At 34.6% G+C, this 15,472-nt stretch overlaps 1 protein-coding gene across 1 annotated transcript in view; it reads left to right on the forward strand.

The window, feature by feature from the left end:
* Positions 1-15,472, forward strand: part of LOC132748872 (uncharacterized) — a 62,477-nt gene that overhangs the window by 43,482 nt on the left and 3,523 nt on the right. Inside the window, exons 24-28 of the mRNA XM_060738534.1 lie at positions 9,999-10,090; positions 10,671-10,767; positions 11,137-11,210; positions 12,081-12,231; positions 12,606-12,659. Of these exons, the coding sequence (XP_060594517.1) occupies positions 9,999-10,090; positions 10,671-10,767; positions 11,137-11,210; positions 12,081-12,231; positions 12,606-12,659 (468 nt within the window). The remainder of the gene's footprint in view (positions 1-9,998; positions 10,091-10,670; positions 10,768-11,136; positions 11,211-12,080; positions 12,232-12,605; positions 12,660-15,472) is intronic.

Consider the following 15,472-nt stretch of genomic DNA (forward strand, 5'->3'; position numbering starts at 1 on the left):
CTTTTCGAGAGAGCAGACGAACACTTACTACATTAGGTACGCTCTCCAATACCGAAGGTCCTATGTGTAGTTGTGGTTTTTCTAAGCCAATGTCTTGAAATAGTCTACGAAAACGGCTGCCGGCATGCTCAAGAACATATCTAAACGAGGGATCGCCAAATAAACACATGCTGATTATTTTTGCCTGTATGTGTAAAGGTAAATGAAAAAATGGAAAATTTTGTCGTCTCTTACGCATTTCTTGCCTTTGACTGAAAATCTGGTTTTTCAAAACCTTAACATTTTCAGACAAATCATTGGAATTTGCGTCTGAAGTTTTCTTAGTCTTTCTATATTTTGACTTAACATTTGTAGCTTTTCTTCCCTTCTTCCTGGTATTTGTATTCTTTCTAGACTCTTCTCCGAAATGGACACCAGTGTCCCTTTCATTAGTTTCCGCTTTGTTTTTCTCGACATCACTTTCCACGTTGTTTTGGGGAAGATCCTCATCATCTACACTTTGGGGCTCTGCGGTTCCATTCTCATCTGACTCAGTACCTGAACTTGTCTGAGAAATTAATTTAGTGACTTCTTCTCTGGGTACCGATATGCTTACATAATGCATGCCTGCATTTTCAGGGAAATGTAATAATGTTAATAGTGGCAACACACAGTCGTACTTGCCATCATTAGAGATTAAAGATGAAAACTCTGGTCCTCTTGCCGATGCCACGAAACATTGTAGATTAAATTCTCGCATTAAAGCGACAAGCGTTAGATTGTCTCCATAGGTACCGTCACGTGTCATACCTTCAAGGTAATCATTGTACGTTTGTCCATAAACAAAGTTTTCGTAAAAGTTTCTGTTTCTTCTTAAGTGGGCTGTAGCTTCTTCACGAAGAACATTTCCTGATCTATGTATACCTATCAAACTCAACTGATGAGAAATTGCGTTAAATTGGCAATTACCATCGGGCTTGGGGTCATGCAAAATCGACACATCAAGGTTCGAAGTACTCATTTGACTCAGATTATCCTCATGGGAAAGTGGTTGATAGTATTTTTCTTTGTGCTGACTTTTTGGCACTTGGGGAGATTTTTCACTTCTATGATAATGTTTTTTCTGTTTTTCCTTTTCAATTGTTACACTTGTTATGTTTTCGATTCCTACCCATGCTTGCTTGAAATCACGGAGCATTGGGCGCTTGTACATTATGTAATAGCGTGTGCCATTCCTGTTTCTTTTCATAACTATGCCCTGCAACACATGCCGTTTATATGGTACTCTCGATTTAGTGAATGGATATCGAATTAAAACTCTCTCGCCTTTCCGGTAGTTCTTGGGTTGTCCGGACTTCTTTTTCAAGTAGGCTTGTTCCTTTTTTAGAACATGTTTCATTTTTCTTCGAATTTTACGAATGTTTGTCGGTCGACCTGCATGCGTACGCCCGTGGTAAGCCTCAAAAGGGGTAACATTTCCAAGAATCCTTTTCACACTTGTGTTTATCTCATGAGCAATGTTTGATAGACCTTCAACCCAGTTAAATCCTTGATTTTTGGTGCACGCAAACTCGATTCTACGTCTCAGAAGTCTATTTGAGCGTTCGCATTTGCCCTGCGACTGGGGGTAGTACGGACGCCCATGAATCATTCTAATATTAAATTCTTGCATTAAGCTTCTCATTTGTTTGCCCTGAAATTCCTTCCCATTGTCACATTGAATTTCATTCGGCGCACCGTGCTCTAGTATGACGGTTTTAAGGACTTTTGCAATTTCCGACGACTGTTTACTTTGTAGAGGTTGAGGCATCATATACCGTGAAAAGACATCCACTATTTGAAGTATATATACGTATTTATCACCCTTATATTCTACTGACGTGTTTGCCATACTAACGACATCAATTTGCCAGCGTTTTCCAGGTCTACTCGACCAAACAGTCTTTGGGATTGGTTTGTTTCTGAATCTTGGGTGTTGTCGATGAAATAATTCGCTTTTCTCTAAAATTGTTACAATGTTACGAACGGAAAACCCAGTATGTGTCTCTTTCATTTTGTTATATAATGTTCGAGGACCACAACCATGACTCTTTTCATATAGGCGTTTAACTTCCGAGGTTAACTTTTCCGCTGGTATTATAATTTTTTCGTGACAGCGTAATCGTCCTTCTGTATCAATTGAAAAGTCTTTTCTCTTTCTTAGCAGATTAAGAGCTTGTTTTTGCTCCTTTGTTTGTTGTTTGTCCGGAACCTTGAAACCTCCATCCAACTTGGATTTGATGATATCATACTTTTGCTGGGATAATCGGCCCAAAGCAGGCTGTTTTTTCCTCTGAAAGAAAACAAAGTTGATGATAAAAATATTGATGTTATACATATATCATACAATTAAAGACTGTTATACGGAATCCGGTCAGTGCCATTTTAATTGTCAAGCGTCGACTTTCGATGTCGACGCATGACACTTAACACGATGATAGATCCGACACATGAAAATAGCGCGAAAATTAAATTAGATGTCCTGCAAATATCTACTGTCGTGGCTTGGTTTTCAACCGCGATATATGACATTTCTACGGAATCCTGTGTGTGCCATGTAAAATATCGCCCGTCGCCCAACAAAGGCGACGCGCGACAATGCGATATGAGCAAAATATCGTGATGAGTATCGCATTGTCGATCGTCGTATCGCGTTGCCGCGATGTTGTATTGCGTTGTCGCGATGTCGTATCGCATTGTCGCGATATCGCATTCGATGGGTGATGGCGACATTTTTAAATTGCACAAACAGGATTCCGTAATAAACCATAATAAAGGAAGAAATCAACAAATACAATGTGATACTATATTATTATAACAATTATTTGTGCATGTTGACACAGAAAAAAAACTGTAACAGATAGCCAAAGTAAATATTTGTGGTTTTATATCTATGGGTTCCAGTATTTCCCGTCTAAGGAAAAACATCGGTCAATGATACATTATAACACCGGTCGACGCACAACAATTAAAATTTAAATATCGCGCAATTGTCTTCCGTCGTGGCTTCAGCTTCAACAACGATGCATAACAAGTTTAAATGTGATGCGTGGTATTAAATGCCATATGTCGCCGTTGGAAATCAAGCCACGACGGTGGACATTTGCAAGACATTTGATTTAATTGTCGCGCGATTGTCATGTGTTGTATCTATCGTCGTGTTAAGTGTCAGATGTCACCTTTCAAAATAGATACGACATATGGCAGTAAGCCGAGACGATAGATACAAATAAATGGCGTGGTCAGGGACTTATAAAAAATGTACCGTTTTCAGTTTTGAACTGTCATCCGTCGTATATATCGTCGTGGTAATTGTCATGCGTCGAATCTCTATCGTCGTGAAGAATGGCATGCGTCAACCTCGGAAGGCGACGCATGACAATTAAAATGGCACTAACCGGATTCCGTACTTTTAAGCTGTTTTACATTATGTTTATATGCACCAGAAAATAATTATTCACCGAGGCGGCACTTTTCAGAAGTTATACATGATGCGATATGCACCAAAAATCCTTTGTGCCGAGGTATTAGCCCGAGTCAATAACTATAGGTTATTTAGCTTGTATTGCGATATATGCACGAGTTCTGATCGGTGATATTGCGCTCCTCCTTTAGTGTATATATTGAAATCCAAGCTAAGTAACCTTTTTAGTGTATGCCTGTATACTAAGGCTTTTAATAAGACAAAATTTGAAAGAAAACGACGTTCATTTATTATAATACGCATAAATAAACGCTAAATATTCTTCATTTTTTTCAGCGCATTTATATTTGGCGCCGACGTGACATCTTGTTTTGACAACGTTGAACGTGTTTTCCATTACAACCGTAAAACAAACATTCCACGTCCGATATGAACTTGGAGACCAATCTCTACACAGAATTGTTGTTCCTTACCTCACTTTCAAGTTTCTGAACCGCAAGTAGAAGAACGACAATTCTGTATTAGAGATTGCGTGTAGACGTTACGATATTGAAAAATATTATACCTTACATAAATTTGTTTCTTCTTTACATATATAAACTAATGCGGGCCTTAAAATCCGATGGTTTTCAAAAGTCTCCTAGCGGTCCACTATAAAAAATAGTGACCGGTCACTATTTTGTATAAGGCCCGCTGAGAATTAGTTGTTTGTAGCCTTATGCGATTTTCACAGCACGGAATTTTAACGCGCACCACCAAAACAAAAAAATCATTTATTTTTATTTCCTGATGATATTAAATTGTTACTACTGAATATATAATCTTTTTTCTCCATATTTAGGGATTTAAGATCAACAAAAATGTGCGGTATAATATATAAGAAATAGTACACACCACCTCGACCCTCCTGGCATAATAGTGACCGACCAGTCAGCCCAAACATTGATCGGACCTCAGCCTTCGGTCCGATCAATGTTTTGGGCTGACTGGTCGGTCACTATAATGCCAGGAGGCCCTCGGTGGTGTGTACTATTTCTTAATTATTACATGCCTCTTTGAAATTCCCATAGCGTTACGGACGTTGCTACGGGTCAATAAGCTTGTATTGCGATATATGCACGAGTTCTGAGCGGAGCGCAATATCATACCTCGGAAGAACGAGTGCATATATCGCAATACAAGCTAAATAACCTTTTTATTATATGCCTTTATACTTAGACTTTAAGTTCGACACAACTTGAAAGAAAATATCGTTTATTGATATTTTTTCGCACAAATAAACACTGCAAATCTAAATATTCTTCATTTTTTGAAGCGCATTTATATTTGGCGCCGACGTGACGTCATCTTGTTTTGACGACGTTGAACGTGTTTTCCATTACAACCGTAAAGCAAATGTTCCACATCCGATATTAACTTAGAGACGTGCAATATGGAAAAATATTGACCCGTAGCAACAACGCCCGTAACGCTATGGGAATTTCAAAGAGGCATATAATAATTTTTATCAATAAACGATATTTTCTTTCAAATTTTGTCTTACTTAAAGTCTAAGTATACAGACATATATTTACATTCACCCTATACTTTTCTATTGAAAATTTTGACGTTCATTTCGTATAAACTTCAAACTGTAAAGGCGCCAAAATAACGTCATTCCTGCTTAGTGATGTTTTGACGACGTCCGCGTATAGTCAGGGAGAACGTTCCATTTATGACGTCGACGCTGTTCTGTCTGTTGATCTTTTTAGTCGGAAAGCGCATTCAAATGTTTTAATTTTAACAAACTGGGTTATTTTTCAAATAATTTATTTTAATGAAACGGACAGTAATTTAATGTAAATATAAGAAATGAAATTATTTTTTTCTGAATTTATGCGAAATGAACAACAAAATGTGATCGGCAAACTAACCAAGAATCGCTAGCGCGATTCATGTATTTGCCGATCACATTTTGTTGTTCATTTCGCATAAACTCCGAAAAAAATCAATTCATTTCTTAAATAATAAAAAGGTTATTTAGCTTGAATTTCGATATATGCACTCGTTCTTCCGCGGTATGATATTGCGCTCAAAACTCGTGCATATATCGAAATACAAGCTAAATAACCTATAAATATTTACTTGTAGCAACGCACGTAACGCTATGGGAGTTTCAAAGAGGCATGTTATATTTATTGTATATCAAAAAAAATCTTCTGCTTACCTCGGTGGACATAGTTCAACTTTTGGTTATATTTGGTCTAAGCTGACCTATTTGATGCAAAGGCTTGTACCTGAAATAGAAAAAAATGAAAACATATTTTTAAGAGGTTTCATTTTTTTGCAATTGTACACAATTCGGGCATAAATCATCATCATATATTGCAAAGCAGAAAATGCACATTTAATAACCCTAATGCTATATTATGCCAGGCCCTAAAAAGCTCCGACGACAAAACAGGCAGGCGCGCAATATATAAATTATATATATGCATAAAATGTAAACAAGTCGGAAAGCTTAATAAAAACAACTGTCAACTTTTCTCAGTGCTTGATAGTATAATCTGTCAAGTCCAAAAAGGGGCATGATTCAATCAAAATGCATAACGGAGTTATTGGTCTTCATTTTCATTCCATACACATGTGTGAAGTTTCAATTGAATATGTTCAGTGGTCAAGTAACAAGCAAAAAATAAACACTGCGCTCCTCTTACACCGACGCCGAATGGACATATATATATAAAGCTCTTCTATTCGTAAAGGAGATCTAAAATGAAATATTAGAGACATCAGTTATACGGAAAGGGTGCTATTTTACTCTAAAAATTAAATAATTTAACAGTTACCTTTGGAACTCCTTCAGCGTGACCTGTTGAATGCAAGGCCTGCTTCCAAATGAAACTTGAGGAAGAGGACATGTGACATCAAAAATGCCGAAAGAGACTTTTGGAATCTTCTTTAATGTTTGCCGGCATAGTTACCAGTGAACCTGAATTTAACATAACTCAATCGCTGATTGGTCCACTACATTGCAGACTTTGTTTTTGGGGCGTGTCATGATTAAATGACATGACGGCTCGCGGCGGATCGCTTTTGATGGTTTTTGATCTCTTTTGAAGTGCCGACGGACCGCTAAGGCTTTAGAGTCCCGTTTTTTAGCGTTCCGGTTTTACAGGGGCATGCGCACATCAACTACACATATGCATTTACTACAATGAAGGAATATAGCGATCACAATATAAAGTATCTTTTCATTATTTTGTAGTTGATGTGCGTATGCGCTTGTAAAACCGGGACACGAAGAACTGAATTAAAAAACAACAAAGAAACGTAAAATCGAATACGTAGAAGCGAAAAAAAAAACCGAATATACGACAGCTTAAAGGCTAAAACACGACACATTTTATCTGCCGCATTGTTGCATTTATTCTATCGTGTGTTCGTTTCTTCGCTGCAAAGATTAGAAAAAACGAAAATGCGAAGATAAGACAAACTGTGATTTTGTCGTGCCTTCGTCTTTTCCTGATCTGCCTGGCAAGGACAACGAAACATCAAAGATACGACAGATTTAGGGCGGAAACACGGCACATTTTATCTCTGTATTGTCGCATTTATTCTGACGTATTTCATTTCTTCGCTGCAAGAAATAGAAAAAAAAAGAAGCGAAGATACGACAAACTGTGGATTTGTCGTGTCTCCGGTTTTTCGTTTTTTTCTAATCTTCGCGGCGAAGAAACGAAACAAAAAAGACACGGCGTAAATCAGCAACAAAGTGTTTTATTGAAACCGTGTGGACATATAACACAATTCGTAATGTTTGATTATGCGTCCTTTTCAATATTTTGAATTGCTACACGATAATATTACATTACATTACAACTTACATGCTATCCTACTTGATATGTTTAATAACGTTCTGTACTATACAGTCGCGCAACAACATTCTGTATTACACAACACTTTTCAGCATTTAACTACAAAATAATTATTTATCACGTTTGAAGTTCGCGGGAGTGGAATAAAGCCATTACATATTTTCCATATTACACTAGTGTAATATCGTTTTGACGTGCTCTTCATGTATACTGAAGGAAATAAAATATCTATCTACGTTAGCGGACGTTGCTTAATTTTACCGCGCTTATAAGGGAAAATAACGACAAGTTTTCGCTTTTTCGGCGGCAAAAGTTTACCTGTGATAAAAAGAATATTACATTCGTGTCTTTTAACATTGAATTTATTAAACTCGTTGAATAAAATAATAAAATGCTCGGCAGAGCCTCGCAATTTATTATTTTATCAAACTCGTTTAATAAATTCAATATGAAAAGACACTCATGTAATATCCTATATTTATTTGATGCTAACTAATGAAATACTGTTCTATCAATGAAATATATTCATATTATATCAGTCACAGTGTGGTGATATAGATTTGGGTGATATAAGCCACGCCCACTCTGCGTACGTATTTATAAGTCTGGATTCCCTAAACATGCATTAAAAATAACTGTTTAATTTCATTCTAAATGACATATTTCTCGATTCAAATGTCCGTAATTTTGTAAGATTGTTGACAATGAGACCGCAAAAAGAAATATAAATAAATAAGGATTATTTTGCTTGCAGCGTTAACGTTTGCCGTCATATTGTTTACGCGCGCGTAGTCTCCGCGCTTCAGTAGTAAACGGTCTAAAAGCACTTTTCAAAAGGCACATAAAATAAAAAGAAAATGTGTTTGCTTTTCGTGAATATGAACTATATCTCACATCGAAGTGAGAAAATGTTCATATTTTCACTCGCGCTACGCGCTCGTGATACATATTTCATTTTTTTTCTCACTTCTCAGTGAAATATATTTCATATTCACTCAAAACAAACAAATATCCTCTATAAAATTCACTAAACACCGTCGTTTGAAACTATCTAATCATAAAAGGCGAAAAAAGCTAAGACGCGTCGAAACGATAAAGCGGCCCCGCCACAAAGACACGATCTGTTTAAACGAATTAACTATATTATTATTACTAGTGGAATAGATATGGAAAGTTCCATAGAGCGTCTGCAAGCAATTGGCACAGACTTGCAAAATCGTCTCAGGAAAGAAGGTTCCTAGATGTCAAAATGTCATACTCTTTAATTGAACCAAGATTCCTGAAAGTCTGCGGAAGTCAAAAGTCTGTCAGACCAAAAAAGGTTCATTGATGTCAAAAGGTCCTAATCTCTAATTAGATATCCTGAAAGTCAACGGGGGTCTCAGCTACTTCCCAAACAATCATATATGGTCTCATTGGTGTAAATATGGTCATAATTTGTACTGAAACTAAGATTAAGTCTGTGAGATTCCTTTAGACTGTCGCTGTATGGTGGGAAGAAATTTGAGGGTTCACAGAGGTAAAAGATCACTTCCAGTTGAAGTCTGATACTATGCCGTGCATTGTCACCAAAATTTTTTGAAGGTTTCGAGAACGTAAGACGACTTGATAGCAATACCATTACGACAATGCGACAGTTCTATGAAGACAATACAATGCCGACGATACGATATTGCAACAAGTTAGTACGATGGCGATAATGCAATGGTGGTGAAAAGATATTGGTATCGTGATGTCGACATCACAATATCGATTTATTGCATTGTCGCCCTTGTACTATCGCACTGATATAACCACGATTGTCCTTATGATATTCCGTGTATCACATATTGAAAAATAAACTTGTGACATTTGTGATTCGCCTGTTTAAAAATTCTCAATTTTGCTTGTGACGTTTGTGATTGGCATTTTTACCCGATTTTGGTCAATCACATTCGTCACAAAAGTCATTTGTGACGAATGTGATCACATTCGTCACAAATTCATAAAAACTTGTGACGAATGTGATTTGTGACACATGTGGCCTAACACAGCTATATTTGATATGATTGTTGTTATATATGATATAATTGTAGCAGCTATACTAGTATATAATATGATTGTAGCTTTTTATGATATGATTTTTGTAGCTAAACATGATGTAGTTTTTGCTTTATATGATATTATTGTAGCTTTACATGATTTGATTGTAGCTATATTTGATATGATTGTAGCTATATTTGATATGATTGTTGCTATATTCGATATGATTGTTGCTATATATGATATGATTTTTGTAGCTATACATGATATGATTGTAGCTATACATGATATGATTGTAGCTATATTTGATATGATTGTAGCTATAAATGATATGATTGTAGCTTCATATGATATGATTGTAGCTATAAATGATATGATTGTAGCTTCATATGATATGATTGTAGCTATATATGATATGATTGTAGCTATATTTGATATCATTGTAGCTCTATATGATATGATTGTAGCTATATATGATATAATTGTAGCTATATTTGATATCATTGTAGCTTTATTTGATATGATTGTAGCTATATATGATATGATTGTAGCTATATATGATATGATTGTAGCTATATTTGATATGATTGTAGCTATATATGATATGATTGTAGCTATATATGATATGATTGTAGCTATATTTGATATGATTGTAGCTATATATGATATGATTGTAGCTATATATGCAAAAGAGACTGATGCCGATGAAGAAGACGAACTGGATAGCGAAACAATTATGGATGTCAAAGATTGGCTTCCACAAGATATGGTAAAATAATGTATTATCACATAAAATTTTCATTTCCTTCCATAATTTAAATTAAGAAAGTGCAAGAAAAGTTTTAAACCCTTAATTATATACTTATGCCGGAGTCAATATAAAGTTTTTTGAACTTGAGACAGGATATATCGACTGAGAGGAAGATAGAGTTAAAAACCGCCGGGTCTACAGTACACTACCCGTATTTTTGCATACTCGTTTATCAGCCAATCAGAGCAGCGCTTTTATTATAGCATTGAAAAATTGAAAATGTTGCTAGCTGGGTTTGATTGAACTTGTTCATGGACGGTCCTGAAAAGTGAAAGCTACTGTCCATGCCCCTAGCACCGGCATTCAACATTTTGCATGAATTGGTAAAACATCCGCAGACTGCCCAGTGGTGTTCTGGAGCACTAACCGGTCATATGTTATGTAACATTTAGAGGTTGTTGTTTGGTTCAAGACATTTACCGTATGTTAAGTTCTAACTTGTAGATTTGTGGATTTCCATGAATTTATCATTTCCGGACTGCGTAATATAATGTGAGACTGACAAAACCGAACATAATTTGTTTTGTAATGATTTCAGAAACAATTCGCCAGAAATTTTATTGATAATGGATTTGAGAATACAATGTTGATTTCCGGTATGACAGAAAAGGAATTAAAAGACATCGGGATTAAAAGTGAGTTTGATTTGTTTGAACCTTATAAAATGCCGGATAGAACATACTTTGCCACCAGTGAAGACTTTAGACAACTTACAGATCCGGACCAATCTCTATACTGTTGGTTTTCAAACACTATTATAACATACATGTATATCAGTTCATTGAACTATTGATAATCCATAAATGATCCCTTAATTGCAAATGTCACATTTAGAACAGAAAAAAAATGCAATGACAAATATTAGTTGTAATAAGTATACATAATGAATTATATTTTATGAATAAATTTTAAACTTTTTTTAATTTTAGAACATTAAGACACGTTTATAAATATGTAAATGAATCAACACGTATTATATATTGGATTATAATGTAATTTAACAGGAAAGGGCATGAAGAAATATATATTAGAGGAAATCAGAAAGTTGCCCGACTATGATATACAAGCAGAAGTACCGGTACGTATCTATCTTCTAATAAAATAATACATGAATTTACAGCAGAACCGTGAACATTTCCCAATATACCGATTTCTCAACTTATAAATGTAAGAGTTCACAATGTTTCACGACAGTTCTCAATATAGCGAAATAGTTTGGATAATGTAAGAGTTTACAATATTAAAGTGTATCGTTTCTTCATATAGAAATGTGGGTATATATGTTGTTTCTTCATAAAGAAATGTGGGTATATATGTTGTTTCTTCATATAAAAATGTGGGTATATATGTTGTTTCTTCATAAAGAAATGTGGGTATATATGTTGTTTCTTCATAAAGAAATGTGGGTATATATGTTGTTTCTTCATATAGAAATGTGGGTATATATGTTGTTTCTTCATAAAGAAATGTGGGTATATATGTTGTTTCTTCATATAGAAATGTGGGTATCTATGTTGTTTCTTCATATAGTAATGTAGGTATAAATGTTGTTTCTTTATATAGAAATGTGGGTATATATGTTGTTTCTTCATATAGAAATGTGGGTATAAATGTTGTTTCTTCATATAGAAATGTGGGTATATATGTTGTTTCTCCATATAGAAATGTGGGTATATATGTTGTTTCTTCATAAAGAAATGTGGGTATATATGTTGTTTCTTCATAAAGAAATGTGGGTATATATGTTGTTTCTTCATAAAGAAATGTGGGTATATAAGTTGTTTCTTCATATAGAAATGTGGGTATATATGTTGTTTCTTCATATAGCAATATGGATATTTATGTTGTATCTTCATATGGCAATGATAACATTTTGAGAATGTAATGATGAACTTTTTAAACAACTTATATATTGTTATTTATTACAATTTTATGAAACATTTTGAAGACAAACGTTGAAGAATGGTTACAAATTATTGGTTTGGAGAAATATAAAGGTCAGTTTATAAAAGAGCAAATCAAAACACCAAAGGACATGGAGGTTCTTAAATCATTTGGGAGAAATGAGATAGAAAAAGAACTGAAAATAACAAAAACAGGTAATGTTTTTAATTTCTTGTTTTCTTTCATTTCCCTTTGTTTGTTTGATAATGCAAGACTAGTAAACAGAAAACTGTTTGTTTCTAACCCATACAACAAGCCATTGCGCATTATTATAATGTTTCTTTAACATAACAAGACAGAAAACATCACTTCATGTTTTGTTATTTGTGTTCATTTTGTTTTTTGTTTAATTATACGAGTATATTCGGAATGATTTGATAATTTAAGACAAAACAAAATTTTATTGAAACTGTATTTTATGACATCTTGAAGATTAAATTACATTTTGTAACAAAGATCTTGCCGTCTGAATTGCTTATTATTGTAAATTTATGCATCAATATTTAAATACGTGTATACCTTGTTACAGGACATATCAAACGACTTATGTATGCTATAAGGAAACTCAGAAATCCTACAGAGAGTAAGTGACTTTCAAATGCATTATATAAATATGAGTCGGTCATATTTACGTGCCAATTATATTCAAGTGTCAATTATATTCACGTGTCAATTATTAGCTTAAGGTCGTCAGCGTACCCGTTTATATACTATGACATGACGTGAACGCTGAAGAAAACCCCGTAGGGAAAGTCCACCAATAATCGTGCCAGGAATCTGACACGCTCGTATTCATTCATCGAACATGCCATGAAGTAAAGTGAAGCATACCTTGATAAAACTATATATAATCTGTTGATAAGCCAAGGATGGACACATAAAAATCTTATTACGAACATAAACTACATAATAGTTTCCGACAGGTAAAAATTTCGGCACTTGGCCGCCATACTGCCAAAATGTTTGACCACGTGATTACGAGATTGACCTTTACGAACCCATGTGCTTCCAATATTTTTATAAATTACTTTTTTTAAAGCTATTGAAAAAGGTGATTTACTGACTTTTATATTCAATAAAATCATATTAAAGTACTAAAAAATAAATGAAAATAAATAAAAACATTATCTTGAATAAAAACACCGAAATCATGTCAACAAAGATGTTCTAAATATAGTACACGACTCTATTCTAATCGGTTCCCGCGAATGACGTCATACGAGGTCTCGCGTGGCACCTAAATGCCATGGCCGACTGTAATCGCCGTAAATTGATGTTTTACAGTTAAATAGGCAATGTTAATGGCGGTATTATTATTTTGATACTTTAATTGGTATAGAACGATATTAAAATAATTGTTTTATCGTAAAATGCACAAGAATTGATTGAGACAAGTGTATTTGCAAGTGAAGAATAAGAATAAATCAACTTCTGTTATTCTGGTAAGGTTTCGTAACGGGTCTAATCCAAAACTTTAATGCCGCATCAGATGAAAAACAAAAATGTTAAATAGCGGCTTAAGTTTTGGAAGCCAGAACTTGTCAATTATATACACATGTCTATTTCATAAGTGTTGTTGATGGTTATTTACGTGCCGATTATATTCACGTGTCTATTAAATATACATGCTTATTGTATTCATGTGTCCATGGTATTCATGCTTTTAAGGTTGTTTTTTTCTAACTATAAAATGTATATCGTTTTGTATAAATATATAAAAAGTGATCCCTCGAGAGCATTGAGTTTAAAATTATTTATTAAATTTCACTTCAGTTATTTATTTTTTTATGTCTCCTGGGTCATATTTATTATGTAGTAGTAGTCACGGGGGAGGAAGTGTTACACGAAGGATGGAGTTCTTATGATAACTTGTTCAGGAGTTCTTGTGATAACTGTCACGGAGTTCGTCGGAAAACATCTGTATATACTACAAAAACACTCGTCAAAAATGGTTATTTTCATCTTTCCAAAATGAGTTTTAGGTGCTAAATTAAACTTGAATGATTAAGCTTGTCTTACATCCTGTATTATGTGTCAGAAACTAATTCACAGGCTAATTTTCATCACCTCTTGCTTCAAATCTAGTAGTTTTGAGTAAAATTTCCAAATTACTTGCCAATTCACAAGTTTTGACCGGTTTTTGTGTGACCTTCATCCTTTCCCTACATAATTACCTATTTATAATGCAAAATTGCAAACATAAAGCACCGGCTTACAGATTTATAGCCGATTTTACAAATGTCCCGGAGTTCTTGTGATAACTCTGAAGATGTCACAGAGTTCTTATGATAACTTTTGTTATTGCTAGTGTGTTTCTTTGGCTCAATCACGGAACGTTTTGGCGTTTATTATCATTCAATAAGATTGTAAATCATTATGAAATGCAGTACGATCATCCTTTGCACAAAAAACGCGGATAAAACGTTGGTCTCAAGTGTCTGCAAAGGATAAATAGGTGATAGACTATCATCTACAGTAAAATTGAACCAGCAGCCACTGATATTCAGCAGTATAATGGCTTAAACCACAAAACAAAAATGTCTCAAAACGTACACGTTGTTCTCAGTTTCACATGTTTTAAGCAACCACATTTCTTAAGCAGACAATATATAGGCATGCTTCCCTTACCTAAAGGCTAAGACAAGTAATTTGTATCATTTTATACCATAATAAATAAGTATATAACCAGGATAATTTCCACACCCATGTCTTAAAAAAGTACGATACATGATAAAAACTCAACTGCGGTTGGCTCTAACTACCAATCTTTCGACAAAATTTGAACTGTCCCTCCAGGTTCTAGATTTACCTAGAATGGGATTTCAGTTATTGTGCATGGGCATTCAAACTATAATTCCCCAGGTGTTGCTTGTAAGTGTCGCAAGTCCTCTAATGTAACTTAAAACAACAGAGAAACTCTGAAACATATTAATCGCTGTACTATTATAACTGCTGTATTACGTAGAAAACAAATGTTTCTCTGATTGATGCAGTAACATAGATGCTGTACTGAGAAAAAATAGACTGTATACCTGGATGAAAATGATAAAGGGCCAGAAACCTGCTAGGGGCTGGAAACTGCTAGGAAACCAGTACATAAATCATTTTTCAAATCTACGAAATCTAAGTCAAACAAAAAAGAATACTATGAAAAAGAAACAGGGGGAAAGAAAAAATATCTCTTGAACTAAAATTCACTCAAAACAAACGTTATATATCCTTTTTTTGCGCAAAGGATGAGCGTACTACATGTCAAAATGATTTACAATCTCAATAAATAATTAAAAACGCTAAAACGTGCCGTGATTTAGCGCAAGGAACACACTTGCAATAACAAAAGTTATCATAAGAACTCTGTGACATCTTCAAAGTTATCACAAGAACTCCAGGAACATT

This window comes from Ruditapes philippinarum, unplaced genomic scaffold (genome assembly GCF_026571515.1).
Source record: "Ruditapes philippinarum isolate M1 unplaced genomic scaffold, ASM2657151v2 ctg616_1_1_1_1, whole genome shotgun sequence".
NCBI classification, from domain to species: Eukaryota; Metazoa; Mollusca; class Bivalvia; order Venerida; family Veneridae; genus Ruditapes; species Ruditapes philippinarum.